This window comes from Neolamprologus brichardi, chromosome 9 (assembly GCF_056152115.1).
Source record: "Neolamprologus brichardi isolate AB-2024 chromosome 9, ASM5615211v1, whole genome shotgun sequence".
Classification (NCBI taxonomy): Eukaryota; Metazoa; Chordata; class Actinopteri; order Cichliformes; family Cichlidae; genus Neolamprologus; species Neolamprologus brichardi.
In genome coordinates this window covers 28,651,990-28,668,589 of record NC_142112.1, presented here as the reverse complement: position 1 = coordinate 28,668,589, position 16,600 = coordinate 28,651,990, and the positions used below count along the sequence as shown (strand labels likewise).

The 16,600-nt window shown below is 39.1% G+C and overlaps 1 protein-coding gene across 1 annotated transcript; it reads left to right on the top strand.

The window, feature by feature from the left end:
- The first annotated feature begins 2,484 nt into the window (after nt 1-2,484).
- impa2 (inositol monophosphatase 2) lies at nt 2,485-12,006 on the top strand. The gene is made up of 9 exons (XM_006794967.3): nt 2,485-2,586; nt 2,906-3,020; nt 5,251-5,384; nt 6,619-6,723; nt 6,971-7,016; nt 7,203-7,311; nt 7,498-7,606; nt 8,325-8,476; nt 11,176-12,006. Exons 2-9 carry the CDS (start codon nt 2,958-2,960, stop codon nt 11,292-11,294), a joined length of 837 nt encoding a protein of 278 aa, XP_006795030.1. The 5' UTR covers nt 2,485-2,586; nt 2,906-2,957; the 3' UTR covers nt 11,295-12,006.
- The last annotated feature ends 4,594 nt before the right edge of the window (nt 12,007-16,600 follow it).

The following is a 16,600-nucleotide window of genomic DNA, read 5'->3' as shown; positions in this document are numbered from 1 at the left end:
ATTTTTAAATGACCTGTTTGCTGTCAACATTGTCAAATAAATGAACAGTCTAAATGGCAATCTCCTTGTCTTGTACACCGAATGATGTGAGAACTTCCAACAGTGACACACACTGATTCTGTTTAATGTTAATATATGCAGCATCCACAGAAAATATGTAGGGAGCTGGAAAGTATAATGCATCCCTAACTGTTGCCAGACATTCACATTAACTGCTTAAAGAAAATGATGATTTTCAATTTCTGAGGAAAGGGTCACTTAAGGTTAAATCTTTAAGACAGTATGAATGGGGTTGTGCCCTCGTGCCTCTCAAGCTAATTGCACTGTTAGCACTCTGCACGTGACTGCTTGAGCTTAATGATCCAAAGAAAGAAAAATGCTGAGAAAATGGTGCTAAACAAGGCCTAAACCCATCCAGATGTTAAAGTAAGAGCTGTGAGCTGTGAAAGCCGCAGATAAAGAGCAAGCACTAATTCCATTCCTACATCAAATGTGCCAATATTTCTTGAAGCTTGCTAAAATAAAAGCAGACCAAAATAAATATTATTAAATACAGACTACAGACAAAGCAGAATAATCTGTAATCTCTTACATAGATATAGAAAGTTGATTAAATTACCATATTTTATGCCATGTTTTGGAAGAATTAACATTTTAAAACTGCGCTCTCATCAACTTGATGTGGGTTGTAGATTTTGTAACAACTCACAGAAATATGTAACAGTTATTTGCATGCAGACAGTCAGTCTAGCGATAGCTCAAGAGACCACAATTTGTATTCTCACTGCATTCCACTCCCCCCAAGGAGGACGGTATTATTTGGCAATTTCTTGCCCTCTTGAGGTAAGGGGCTCCTATCTGAGAATGTGAGTTAGTGTATGGAAATTAGCTGTGGGCTAGAGAGGAACCAGTGCTATAAGGAGACATTATCAGCTGAGTAATTTACTGGCTGACAGGGTGCAAGGGTTGAAGTGTTAACCTGTGTCGAGATGAAGTGTCACCAAGCATGACGCTGAAGTCTAATTTGATCTGTGTTTGCTGCCCTCTTCAGCAGCGGACCTACGGGAAGTCCTATTAAGTATGCTCTTCTTCTTCTCTCTTTTTCTGTTTATGTGTGAAACTGAGACTCAAGACGCACACCCTGGACTTCCGAAAGCGCTTTAACAGGGCGGCTACTGCAAGCATAGTTACAAAACTTTGTGAGATGCAGATAAGCAGGCATTTCCTTGGATGTATGAGGCTGCCAATTGTTTTGGATAAGTAAAGCTGTTTCTCAAGTTTGAATGAGAGGAATTGCATGCAGATGTTCACCTTAAGCTTTTCAGTCCAGACTAAGCAGAATCTGATGTGGACCATGAAATGTAATTCACAATTAGAATTTGCATGCAGCTGAAAAGCAAAATAACAACAACAAACAATTGAAAAAAAAAAGTTTACCTTTTCTCATGAGAGAAAGTGCTCTTGCTGGTTGCTGCGTCACTCAGAGTGTTGCTGCTGCCACCTTCTGGCCTAAAAGGGCGCTAAATATTTATTGGCTATGATCTTTAAGAGTGTAACACCACGTCAGACTTTCAGAATAGTAGTATAGTCAAATTTTCTGCTTTAATGTATTTCGCAGATATTTCCAAAGATCTAGGTCCAGCAGCTGCACCTGACCAAATGGTGTTCAGACAACCTGGTTCCAAACACCAGCAAGACTAAGGAGGTCATTACACACATGTTGTGTCCAGAAAGAGGCAACATGCTCCTGTCTGTCCTCAGACACAGGCAGGAGGTGGAACAGGAGAACAACATCACAGCTGACCTGACCTGACCTAGCCTTACATTAATATTGCTTATACTGTTTCCCTATTATGTGATATCATTTATTGTATGTTTGTGTGTCGTAAATGCTGTCTGATTTAAGTTGAGAAGTAGTGCAAAGAATTTTGCTATGTGACTCCATAATGACAATAAAGTATTCTGAATCGGTTTACCTCCATTAAAAATACATAATTAGAAAATGAAGCTGGGTGTAAGAAATATGATCTCACATCAATTTGGAGTGAAATAACACTATTTCAACTGATTTTTCGCTGTCATTTTGCATAGTGAGTTTTATTTCGCGTGAAAGCAAAGGCACCTTGAACTGTGTTCTTCAGGTTTAGCAAGTATTCGTTATGCCTTGTTTGCAGTGCTTCACTGCCTTTATAGTTTTTAAGCCGGCGAGGTCAGTCTGGGGAATTGTACTTATTTACAGTTAATATTTATTTTACTTTTTTGTCAGTTTGATAAGTTTTCTTTGTCTTCTGAATCTAAAATCGCAAATTTCAGCCCTTATTGCTGCCTCTTCTGTTCAAGCTAGAAAGTTGAGTATTCGCAAAGACATTTTCCTTTCTCCAGGAGACCCACTGTTTCCTGTAACAACGCGGCTGAAGAAAACACATGACAGCCTTCTAGCCAATGACAGCGAAGATTGTTAAATCAAACGGCACAGATTGACCAATTAGGCTGAGAGTTCGGCTTAGCCCCACCTTTCAGTGGCGAAATGTCATTGCTTAGAAGGCATTCATCTCTAGAAGTCCGTCAAATTAGCTCCCGGAACTGGTATGCTGCTATATCTTTTTTTACAAACACAAATCAATGTAATGATATTGCGTTGTAGAAAAGCCGTTAAGCGTATGTTTGTCATTGGGTATCATCAGTGTTACCTCCAGTGTACATATCCCCTTTTCTCCCTTTAAAAGCTAGCATAGAGGGCTAATTTATGCTATTTGACAGATTTCATTGCTTCTTCAATTTAATGCAGCTAGCTTTCCAGCAGTTAACTCACGTCATATATCGGTAATTGCAACGTACCGTCATATGCCGGTATATAATTGCACCTTGCTATTGTAAATGACGAAAGTTGTGCTTCTTCCTACAGCTTTCTTCCGTCTGTATTTCCGTTCTGAATATCGCCTCATCTCCCCTTTATCATGAGTGATCCATGGCAGGAGTGCATGGATTATTGCATAGAGGTCACTAAACGGGCCGGAAAGGTAAGAGGGCCACGTTACCATGCAGGACTATTTTTTTTTCTTCCACCCATGAAAATGAATTAAAAAATAATCCATGCACACATTGCTAAAACACACGTTTGACGTTTGTTGAGTCATACATTTCCTGGGACAACATGTAAACCTAGTTGTCAAAAATATGTGAAATGCAATAAAACTCTTGGAAACCCCCCAAGATGGGATTTTTATTTAGTTTCTTGTCCCAACTTATTGATTACCAAACTTCTACTCAAAAATATTAAATTTAATATAAGTTACAAATTCAATTTATTTTGTTTTGATTGTGTTGACACATTTCTTATTTTTCAAAAACACATTTTTAAGAACAGTGATTAAATTGTACTGCAGTTTGAGTCCCATTAGGTATGTGCAACCTTGTTACTGAACCCTATTCAGCCTGGAAAAGTACAAGACTAACAGTGTAGTGGCATAACAAAGAGGAAGTGCTAACATAACTCTTTGAATATTTTGTATTTTTCCAATCTTCTGACTGGATTGAGTGCGTCACTCTCACCAATGCAACCCTGTTACCTATATTACCAAAACACAACAAATTCATTTCAAAGTTCACTTCCTTTATTTATATAACACCATTTATCCCCGACTTTTGCCGTGCAGTACATTTCACAGCTTGAATCTTTTTCTGAGAAAACTCTGATTTGCCACCATGTTGCCATACATGTGAAACAAACATTAGAAAGTAAAAAAAAAAAAAAAAAACTTCAGAGACTATTAAATATAATTTCTGTGATCCTGAACCATTTTAATCATGCAACTAAAGTATCTCATGATATGTTCCTTTGATGCCTACAGTTGACATATCAACTTTGGATATTTATTAGTTGTTTTTCTTAAATACATAGTGCACCCTTTATTTAATAATATCATTATCTTACCGTTTTTGAAGCCTAAATTTCCCTCCAATTGTAGAATGATTCAGGAGGTACGACTGAAGCTACACTTACTTGATTATGGTTGACAACAGTGTGTATGGAAATGCACTTTGAGTGCAAATAATAACCTCAGTAACATGTCTTTCTTTTTAAAGTGAGATATGCCATTAAGGAGAAACTAGCACATAATCCAAAACAAACAACAAAAAAGCCAAATTACATGTTACACCCATGACTGTGCAGACAGATATGTAATAAATCACTTCCCACACACTTTTTTGGGCTAGCAATTCAGAAGGTGTATACAGTGTCCACAGTTTTCAAGTGATCAGTGTCACCAATTCAGAATCTGGCCAAATGTAAACTGTGGTCCCAATCGCCCCTGATGCTCCTGAGTGATGCCCTTGAATAATGGCCAATGATAGCCACACACATTACACTCAAACAATTAGAAAAAATATGATGTTTTTGCAGTAAAGTTATTGTTTCTCATCCAAAGTGTTATCACTTTATCCTCCTAGGCATTAGTGTGAAATTGTATCATTATTTGTAAATTGTCGAGTTATGCCTAAAAATTGGTTTGAAGAGGTCACGCTGACCTTGGCTTTTGACTAGCAGATTCTTATCTGTTCATTCTTCGACTCTGTTTATGCCAAAATTGAAGAAACTATTCCTGAGAAATGGCTCTTTATGCCTCTGGCCACAGCTGTCCCTAGAAGAGGCATGGAAGAACTTATAACAGTATCATATAAAAATGTACCACAATAACTTTTGACCTCAGATGCATAATGTACAGAGGTCAGCTGTATGTATCGGTGATATAGTTTGGATCATAAATTATTCAGTGCTGGATTTGGGAAAAAAAAAGTTGAATGCAAAGTATTGATGAGCCCAAATAAAATTGGTAGGTACTTGTTAAAAATGCAAATAAAATACTGAGGTAAATGTTTGTTTAAATCAAGCAAAGGTTGAAGAAGCAACCGTGTGGGCGCTTTCATCAAAATCAATTTTACTGCTGCTTACGTATCTTGACATTTGTGCGTAATGTGTGTGTGGGTTGTTTTTATTTTTAATTTTTTGTGTGTGTTATTCCAATGTATACAGAGGCTTCCATCTGTGAGGAATCACATTATCCAGACACTAGAAACAATAATTACAGCTCATAAATATATTTGGACTTCGTAGCCTAAACATCTTGTCATCTGTGCCACCAACATATGTTAACACCAACACGTGAAGCCAATTAAAGCAGCAGATGTAGTCAGTCATCCAAGAAATCTTTTGTTTTTTTTCCCCTCTCACTTTTGTGTTTCTGCCAGATGATCTGCGAGGCGCTCCAAAAGGACATCGCTGTCATGCACAAGAGCTCAGCGGTTGACCTGGTGACCGAGACGGACCAGAAAGTGGAACAGCTCATTATATCTTCCATCAGGGAAAAGTACCCAACACACAGGTACTCTACTTCATTAGAAAACATGGACATGAGAGAGGGTATGTGAGCTAATTGGTCTAAGAACATGGTGAGAAGTATGCATGATTTATTATGGTTTAACGATTTTCCATCTAGTAGGGGTGGGAGATATTACCTCAAAAGTATATTATGATATTATAAGGAAATTTCCAATAATGATATTTGTGAGGAAAAAATGCAGATCGCAGCTTATGGCCAGCAGCAAATATTAGTACAAAAGAACGAAGGGCATGTTTCATCCTTTCTCTCCAATAAGCTGCTGTCACTGATTACAGACTACCTTATGTGAGTCTAATGAAACAAGGTGCCAGCAGTAGCAGCAGCATTAATGGTGACACAGCATTGTATCAAACACATCCTCAGTAGTGTTTTCCCTGGAAATTTGAAGTAAAATGCAGCTCCTGAATGTAACTCTTCAGCTCTGTGAGGGCCTTTTTATTTGTGTGGGCATTTTTGCCTCTAGTGGTAAACACACTGATGTTCCCTCCTTTAGCAGGGACATTTTCTGGGCATGTTTTCATTTTTTTAAAGCCCTGTATTTTCTTTGAGGTTGGTGAAGTAGTTCCCTTTTTAGATACTAAGTCGTTATAGGAGGCTGACATGCTGCTCTTGCTCTCAGACATGGCTAGGCTTATCTTGTTGTTATCCATGCTGGGTATCGTATGGTGTTGCTATCCTTGATTAAGCAATATGACATGTTTTTTTTGTTTTTTTTTAAATAAGTAAAAACACAAACGAACAAATGTATGCCAGTATTATTGTGAATATAGCACAGCCCTACCATCCAATCTTAACTGGAATGCGACCTTTATTTTTACGCTAGCAGTATTAAAACGGAGGTCACATTTGTTACATGTAGTCCCTAATAACACTAGTCCCCTAATAACATGATACCTGCAAATATTAAGAAAAAAGATATTTATTGGTTGGTTTGTTTATTTTGCTTGCTTAAGACTTTGTTCTACCAAGTCTTAAATTACTGCTACCAGCATATGAAATGTTTATACATGTAAAAATTTCCAAGGGAAAGTGAAACACAAGAACTCATATTACTACTCACAATTACATACTCACAATATCACATATTCTGGTTGGAAAGAAAACAGAGCAAGTGTTAAGTGCAGCGTTATTACTTTACAGCTGAGGTACCTGATAGACGATGCATAGAATTATCATACGCTTATTTTCACTTCTCCTCTCTTTTTTCACTTTGAAGCTTTATAGGCGAGGAGTCCGTAGCAGCAGGCGCCCCCAGCACCCTCTCTGACAATCCCACTTGGATTATCGACCCTATCGATGGCACCACCAACTTTGTTCACAGGTAGCACGGTCTGCGATTAAATGTTGTAAAAATCTCTGCGTTACAGTTCTAGCTCTGTTTTTATCTTTGTTGCTCTTCAACTATTTTTATCTTTTAATTAGATTCTTTCTTGGATTGTCCTCTCTGTCAGGGATAATTAGACAACGCTGATGAAACTGAACTGATAATGGAAAAGGATTCCTCTGAGTTTAAACCTGAAGGGAGTTCCATAATTGAATGCTTTATATTGTAACGTTCTCTCGTGCAGGTTCCCGTTTGTGTCTGTATCAATCGGTTTCACAGTGAAGAAAGAGGTACGCTTTATTGTATGCGAACCACTTGTGTGTTTAAACTGTGATGTTTTGATTATGTGAAACATTAACATGATTGCAGACCATTAACCCAGTTAATATCTAAAGATTCTCCTTTTATAAAGCTGCTGCCTTTTAACCAGCCCCACATTAATTGGTGCTGTTTTCTGTGCTGCTGCTTGGTCTCAGATAGAGTTTGGGATTGTCTACAGCTGCATCGAAGATAAAATGTACACAGCACGTAAAGGAAAGGGAGCATTTTGCAATGGAGCCCCAATCAAGGTGTCTGGACAAGAAGGTGAATATTGAGAAGTTGCAATTATAAACAAATCCACCAGATGGAGCTAAAATTCTTTCCCTGTACCGGCAACAGACTGCATTTCTGTTTTTCTCAGAGAGCGCAAACCTGCAGCTGTTTGTTTAATGAGTGAATAATGATATTTTATTTATTAGTATACTTGTTTTTTATTTGTTTCCTTCCAAGATATTAGTAAATCCTTGGTGCTGACAGAAATGGGCTTCAAGAAGGACGCCGAGCAATTTCAAACAATGATGGCCAACATCAGAAACATCCTCAGCATCCCTGTACATGGGTAAATATGCACTTCAATATGTACAAGCTGTACATCCAGTGTTAGTTTAATAGTACACCAGACACCCCCTGAACAGCTGCTTATTCAGAAATACAGAACAGCTGGTGTATTTGTTTACAGTAAAACCAAATCATTGTAATTAAGAAGTGCATGAAATTGCTACCACAATCTGATCTTATGCAGGTGTTCTCTCTCACAATAACAACAGCAAGAACAACAACAACAACAACAACAACAGCTGCAGGGCAAAGTGAGAGCTTCCTGTAGCAGCTGTTTCTTATTCCATTACTGCCCTTAAAGGTGGTGAAACATCCTGAAAATGACAGCAGTGTTTATTTTGATACTTCTTTTATGGATGATTGTGGTCCGTGTTAACCTCAATGACCGATAAGTTTGTTTTCTGTGACTTTTTCACATTAAAAAGCCATCCAACAGAGAGAACCTCATATCATGCCTTGAAATCAAATGAAAAGGGGTTGAATGCCGCACTGAATGTCAGATTCTACCTCTAACATCAAATCTACTAGATAGAGGGGTAACTAGAATGTTACAAAACTGACTGAAGTGCTATCTCCTACAATTAAAAAAACACATTGCTTATCCTACAAAAATGAAAAAAAAAAATCAAGAATTATAACTGCAAATGTACCAAAAAACATACTTAACTCTTAGCAGAGCATCTGGAAGTTGAAAGCAAACATCCCATTTCCATCCACAGAATCCGCTCCCCAGGCAGCGCAGCTGTCAACATGTGTCTGGTAGCGTGCGGATCGGCTGATGCTTACTACCACATGGGCATCCACTGCTGGGACATGGCTGGAGGGGCGGCAGTTGTCAGAGAAGCTGGAGGAGTCATCATGGACATTTCAGGTGAGTCACTGAGACAATGTGAGCTCCTCAAACAACACTGAACACTGAAAGGCTGCTGAGTCACTGGATGAAATGAAAAATGGAAGGATTGCTGTAGGAGTTTGCTGTACAGAACAAAGCAGCAAGAATGGGCTGCTGTTCTCCAAGTGCAAACACAACAGAAGTTATTGTTTATGAATAATTTATTTTCAATAGTTCTTGTTATTGGTTTTTATCCTTCTTGCTGCTTATAAATGCCCAATGAAACACAGCAAGAGATGAGGAAAGGTTTGCTCCTGGCTTTGCACTTGATACAGAGAATTTTGATCTTAAATTAGGACGTAACTGCTACCCTGACATTTAGTGTGTTAAGAAAGCTGTAGTTTCTCTAGTTTCACAACTGCATTGCTCCTAAGAGTAGGCACAGTCTTGATTTATGAAGCTGTTTATTTAAAAAGTGCAGTGACAGAAAGCATGTAGTTGGTGGAGCAAGTTTCTAAGTTACTTACTGTTCAGAGTCCCATTTATTTATTTAGTTTTTGATTAGCTGAAGATCTTTTCAAACGCGACCCTTTTACTGTAAAATCTGAAAATGAGTAAGGTGCTTGGATCTTGTATATACATCAATAATCCTCACCATCTATTTTTATCTTGAGCTTATTAGTGTGTTATCTTTGTCACCAGCTTGCATCTTTGATTGGGTGGAGCAGAAAGTCAGATTACTGGCAAACATACAATATGTGTGTATTTGTGTTTAGACAGTAGTGTGTCATGAGTAATAATTGGGGAGGAAAAAAAAAATAATAATTATTATTATTACCCGTGTTTGTGTGTGTATATACACACTCACTCACTGAAAAATTTGTTAGCTACACCAACAGAAGTGGCTCATTAACGTAAATGCCTAATCAGTCAACTACATGGCATAAAACCAGTGCCTTTAGACATGTAGACATGATAAAGACAACTTGCTGAAGTTCATTCGGAGCATCAGAATGGGGATGAAAGGTGATTTAAGTGACTTTGAATGTGGTTATTGGTGGCAGACAGGCTGATAAAGGATTTCAGAAATGGCTGATATGCTGAGATTTTCATTCGCAACTATCTCTCGGGTTCCCAACTTGCCGCTGCGGGCGGTCTTTATCCTTCAAGTTCGGGTCCAGAGTCCTGGGAGCTTGAGAGTCCTGCACAGTATCTTTGCTGTTCCTAGGACTGCGCTCTTCTGGACAGAAATCTCAGATGTTATTCCTGGCATCTGATGGAGCTACTCGCCCAATTTGGGCATAACTTCCCCGAGTGCTCCGATTGCTACGGGTACCACTGTTGTTTCCATCCTCCTCATGTTCCTTCTTCCTGATGTTGCTATCACTTATAATAGCTACTTCTAACACTACAGCCATCTTCCTCTGCTTGTACATCACTACTATGTCCGGTTGGTTAGCCATCACCAGTTTGTCTGTCTTTATCTGGAAGTCCCTCAGATGGTCATTCTCAACCACCCCGGGGAGCGTGTCCTATTTTGACCTCAGAACTTCCAGGCCATCCTCTGTAAAGATGTTCCTGTATACTATGCCGGCCACTTGGTTATGCCATTCCATATAGGCTCTGCCTGCTACCATCTTACACCCCGCTGTTATGTGTTGAATTGTCTCATAGGGTCTTGATTGGTGTGGTAAACCCCAGGCTCTACTGATCTTAGTGCTTAGCGCTTGATCCTGTACTGCTGTTATTAGTGCTTCTGTGCTGTCTTTCAATCCAGCTTTGTCCACCTATTGGTAGGATATCTCAATATCAGCCACTTCTTCTATTTGCTGGTGGTTTAATCCGTACAAATAGATGGCTCCTCTCCTTCCTCCTCTTCTTTCTTGGGTTTCTGCTGCTTGAGGTATTCACCAACCATGTGATCAGTTGTGTTCCTGATGTATTCATGGATTTTTGTTGTCTCATCCTGGATAGTGTTTCTGACACTCAGTAGTTCTTGGCTTCCTGCCTTTCACTTAGCGTCCCGTCTCAGGGTGCCGAATTTTGGGGTGAAACCCTTGATGTATGTTAAGGAGCCTTCTTGTCTTGATGGTTGTGGCTTAATGCACCAGCTGCTCTTGGGGCTTGCTACACACCAGTTCAACACTGAACTGGAGCTTATCCCAAGGTTGTGGTATTAAGAGAGGTGGGGTTAGACAGCTTCTGTTCAGGGCCAACACAAAGAGACGGACAGCAATTCAAGCTCACAGTCACATCTGCGACTAATTTAGAATCTTCAGTTAACCTAACCTGTAAGTCTGTGGACTGTGGGAGGACACCAGAGTACCTGGAGGGAATCTATGAATGAACAGGAAGATGACGCAAAGTTCACACAGACACCTTCATCCAGAAATGGATTCGAACCAGGTCCTTTTGGCTTCAAGGCGCCAATGCTAACCACCGCATCAGTGTACTGTAGTCTTCATATCTTTTTGTCCTCCAAAAACCTCCAATTTCCATTTTTATTTTCAATTTGGAAGTTCCTACAAGATAAGATAATGGCCTTTTTTTAACATTCAGCTTCAATAACAGCACAGAAAAGCACCTTCAGGGCTATCAGCTGTTACTCCCACACACATTTTTAACATGCACTACTCATGCATCGTCAGAAGCAAGTTGATAATTTAACCACATATACTGTAACATTGAAAGAAAGAAGAGAATGCGATATTCATTTTTACTTGTCTTTTTTTTACCAGGTGGACCATTTGATTTGATGTCTCGCAGGCTGATTGTGGCCAGCAGCAGAATAATAGCAGAACGCATTGCAAAGGAGATAACAGAGTTTCACGTTGGCAGGGATGACACTGATGACTAGTTAACTGCTGCACTGCTCTCAGCCTGCTCAGCTCATGTAAACACCCTCAACTGTTTTGTACATAGAAGGTCTCAAGCCTGTCTTTGCCTTAAAAACAACAACTGTAAACTTACCTCTGAAGAGCATCTGAGAGAGTTTAACTGTTCAGAGCTTACACTTTCAGCCTCTTTTCTGCCTTTTTTTGTTGTTGTGTGTTTTCACATGTCAGGACTTACCTGTTCAGATACAGACTTTGTATTGTGTTTTAATTTAACCCTGGAGAACCCATGGGGTCGGCTCTGACCCCATGGGTTCTCCAGGGTTAAACAGATGCGATGGAGTGTATGCCCTTGTTCATATTAGTTTTTAGTGTGATGTTTTTAATCACTAAACAGTGTCTTAGTATTTATTTATTTGTGAGAAAGAAGATAAAGAAGTCTTATGGTTATTCTTCCTCAACACAGCGCTATTAAAGCAAAGTTACTGTTGAAGTATAAAGTATTTTACTTATACATGAGTAGCTATTACATTTTAGAGTCATCACTGGTTTGCACAATGCGTAATGCAAGTATATGTGTACCTACAACTGTACTGTATATCTGCTTTCTTTATCAAGCCAAAGGATAAAGGGTGCTGTTGGCTAAGGAGCAATCCAAGGATGTTTTTCAAAATGTGTGCTTGTTTTATGTGCTTTTGTAAGAATGCAATAAAGACAGCAAGTAAAAGCAAATAATATCTCTTACTCAAGACTCTTATTTTTTTTGTGGTGCACTGATAAAGTTATAGAACTGAAGCCCTGCAGACAGGCATCAGCATGCAAGCATGTCACAGCTGTAAACTGAGGAAGGACAATAAATGGCAACAGAACTAAAGAGAACAGAACTTGTATGAATATTTTCTCCTGGGGGAAAAAAAAAAAAGCTGACAGTGCAAATTATGCATGGCACAATATGGAGGGAGGGCGGGATTCAGTGTCTTGACTTGCCTCTTTTGAAGTGTTTGAATAAACCACAAAAGTTAACATGACATGTAGTCATGGTTAACATGACATGTTAACAACATGACAAAAGTTAACATGACATGTATAAAGACACCTCACGTTGCGTTGCATCAGTCAGACAGTCCTTTTAAAAAATGCTATTCCGCTTTGTAAAAAACTTATATTGCCAATATGTACCACAGTTGTTCTCTGTACGCATTGTTCGACTCCCAAATACCTGAGCGGCATCTCAACAATGGCAAGAATCAGTGATTTGTTGCTTTGACCTCAAGAAAAGATAAATCTATAACTTCCTCTGAAATGCCTCTGAACAAGATCTGAGCGAGTGTTAAATACTAAGAGCTTCAATTTTAAACCATCGTTCTGTTTTTGTGAGTGTGGAAATATTGACATTCAAAGATACACATTTTCCTTTCTGCTGTAACAAATTTAACAGATGTGATGAAGGACTACTGTCTGCATTTTTTATGGTGTTGTTTTTGTATTTATGTGAATGATTAAACTAGAAAAGAGGAAGGAATTTGATAAATCACTGCAACTCAGCACTATTACAGAAACTTTGGAACAAGTGTTCAAGTTTTGACCAGTAGTGTGGCCTTTCCGTATAGACTGAATTAACATACATTTCTATGTAAATTTCCACCACACACCCATCCATTTTCCAACTGTTAATACATGTATATGTTTTTTAAAATGTAAATTAATGTGATTTTGCAAGTGTATGATAAAGAGAGCAAGTCTCCAGTGAGTAGCAGTTTTCTGAGCAAGAATGCCTTGTTGATGCCATAATCCAGAGAATAGCCAGACTGCTTTGAACTGATAGGAAGGCAACAATAAATCAAATAATTACTCATTACAACCAAAGTATACAGAAGAGCATCTCTGAATGTGCCGTACATTGAACCTTAAAACAGAAAACCAGGATAGATGACACTCCACACAGCTAAGCTACACTACACAAGATTGGAAAAATGTTCCCTTGTCTGATAAGTTTTGATTTGCTGTGCATCTCTTAGTGCTAACTGAGCATTGTTTAAACATCACAGGCTATCTGAGTACTGTTGTTGACCTTGTCCATCCCTTTATGACCAGTGTAACCATCTTCTGATGGCTGAAAGAAAATGAAGAAAATGCAATATGTAACAGAGCTCGGATCATCTCAAATGGGTTTCTTGAACATGCCAGTGAGTTCAGTGTGCTCAAATGACATCTTCAGTCACCGCATCTTAATCCAGCATTGCACCTCTATGATGTGATGGGACGGGAGATTCCCATCATGGATTTGCAGCCAATAAATCTGCAGCAGCTGTGTGATGCTGTCATGTCACTGTGAACCAAAAAGGACTGTTTCCAGCACCTTGTTGAACCTGTGCCATGAACACTTTAAGCACGTCTGGAGGCAAAACCACTACTAGCAGAGTGTATCTTATGAAGTGTCTGGTAAATGCATGCACAGTCATAACACTCCCACCATCTGCACACCCATTGGACAGGAATTTGAACATTTTCTCTAACATCTGCCTCAACCCTGCTCCCTCAAGGACAGATACAGGACATTTCCTTCCTTTGTGTAGTTATTTTTTTTAGCTCTGTTTTCCTTTTGGGATTTTGTAATTATTTTATTGAGGTACATTGTTTTTTATTGTTTGGCTGCTCTAACTTGTGATTATTAAAGCATATTTTCATCTTATGCAACTAATGTACTGTTTAACTGCTTAATGTCTTTATTGTAGAGCCAAAATGAAGTCACCGCATGTCTGTTTTTACAAGACTCCAACAGGAAGACAGAAAATTAAAGCACCATTGAAATTGCTTGTTTTAACACAGGTGGTTAAATTGATGTAATGAAGGTCCTGCAGATGTCAACTTGCATGCAGATGCATTAGTCATGAAGTGAGAAATGACAATAAATGGCAACAGAACTGAAGTCTGTATGACCATGATAATTATTGTTGTAAGTATTCCTGTGACTGGTCTTTTTGTCATTCATTTGTATTTTATTGTAATTTATTTATTTATCTACTTTCTAACATCCCCCCACAACCCTGTCTCAATGTTTGTACCTGTTTGTCTTGTTTCCATAGATACTGTGTCTGTCCTAATGTGTCTCTTTTTGAAAATATTGGTTTAAGGAAAAAAAATAAGTTACATTTGAAAAATTCTTATTTAAAACTGCCGGCTGTGCACGTTTACGGTTCCAGCACTAGATATTGAAGTTTACTGTCTGGACTTGCTTTCTCTGAAATGTCCTAATAAACCGCAAGAAGGAAAACGGCAGAATGTGTCAAGACACACCTCCCATCGTGTGTTGCTCAATGCAGCATGCCAGTTATGTGAAGTTACGCTATGTTACTGTGATAACATAAAATGCTCCCATGCTTGCTCATACGTTATTATGTGCAGCTATTATTGCAAAAAGAAGAAAAAACCCACTGTCTGTATCCATTGTCCGGAAAGGTTCCCAAACCCCTCTGTGGCATCCTAAAAGGGCTCTGAATCGGCGATGTGTTACTTTGACCTAGAAAAATGATAAATCTATAAAATAAAAGCGTGAGCAAGAAAAATGTCTCTTGCGGCAAACAGGAAACCAAATAAACAGAAAACAGGCCTCTGACACTCCATAAAATACGGGAAAAAACCACTTGCTGCTATCGTTGTGATTTAGTGGAGAGATAAAAGCATTCGCAGCCATTACTCCATGTAAAATTCTCCGCTGCATTTCCCCTGCCCTTTCAGCCAGTGCTGCAGAGACTGCACATGCAGAGTGGTGGACTGCCCCCTGGGCTGATGAGCTCTATAAAATAGTCCAGAGTTTTTCTCTCCGTGGGCTGTTTTTTCAGCTGATGGCTAATAAATGGCTTTAAAACACTTTACTTGAGCAAACTCCTGTTGTATGTGCTGCAACCCCCCTTCCGCAGAAATCAATGGTGTGTGTTTGTATACAACAGGGGGTAGCGACGTAATCACCAGTGTTGGGAATGGCTTCCAAAGTCAGTCAGCTAAAAGCCAGCGCTTCCTCTTCTGGCTTTCACCTTTACACCAGCAGATGTTAAACAAATCAGTTCTTGCAACTTTAAAATTTAAATACCCCCCATCCCCCCTTTTAGCTGTAGAGGGACTACAGATTCATTATAGGCTCTCATTGCCAGTAAAGAAATGCCAACCATTGTTCTTTTAAAAAAAATACAGAGGCTGTGCTTTTTGTATCAAACATGTCCCTGGAGACTGAAGTCAGGCTCTGGTAGCACATTTAAACAGCTATAGTTAGACTTTTATGTAGAATTTAGAGTTTTTTCCTTGTTTCAGTCACTTACTTATCATTTTGTGTTCTGATTATGACTGTGATTGTGGTTATTGTTTAGCAATGGCAAGACCTTCCCTCCCTTCTGACATCAAGAGACACTCCCACTGTTAAACTGTTTGAGAAAGAACTTGGTCGTGCTTTTGCCTTTTTTTCTGAGGCCAGACTTTTGACAGCTAGACTTCGACAGAGTCGACAGCTGAACATTACGGTGTAAATAGCTGAAGTTGAGGTAATGGCAGAACAATTTCAGCAAGTCTTTTTTTGTGTGGAAATGGGTAGAAGTGGTTTCAGATTAAGCACTGGCACTTTGTCAAAAGACAAAATGTATGATGGCCGTTGTACTTTCAGACTATAGTTTTCACACACCTATCCATCTATTCATTCACCCATTCATCTAACTGTGTTTCTAGCCATGGTGATGGGGGTTGGTGGCTTCCTTAGCCAGCACCGGGGGAAAATTGGAGTACAACTGCAATGTCCATATTTCTTAATTTTCCACATACTTTAACTGAATATTAACCTGATAACCACAGCTATGTTTATGTCATAGACTAAGATCATAAATTATTATCTTTACATATTGGCATTAGCTTAAATCACTGCTTTGTTTTAAGTACATCCTCTCAGAGCTAAAAGCACCAACTCATGCTAGTTCATCATCACATGATGGATACTGTGTACCATTTGGGTATGTGAAGCACTTTCAGTCACAGTTATTTGGATGATAGACCGTGCAATGCAAGTCCACTTAGCAGATCCCTGTAGGAATAATGGCAAGTTGTTAACAGACACCCCGCAGCCCTCCATCAGGAAGAATTCCCACTTGCTGCAATATAAACCACTGGTCTCCAGCCTCCTACTGCTCTGCTGCACAGAGAAGGGAAATTGGAGGCAGCCCCCCTGCTGGCCTGCAAATTCCAATCAAGTGATGAAGAACAATCTAGACCTTGGCTTCCCTGACTGTACATTTAATTTGTAGCTTATTTCTTCTCACTTCACAGGAAATCCTTAACGTTTACAAAA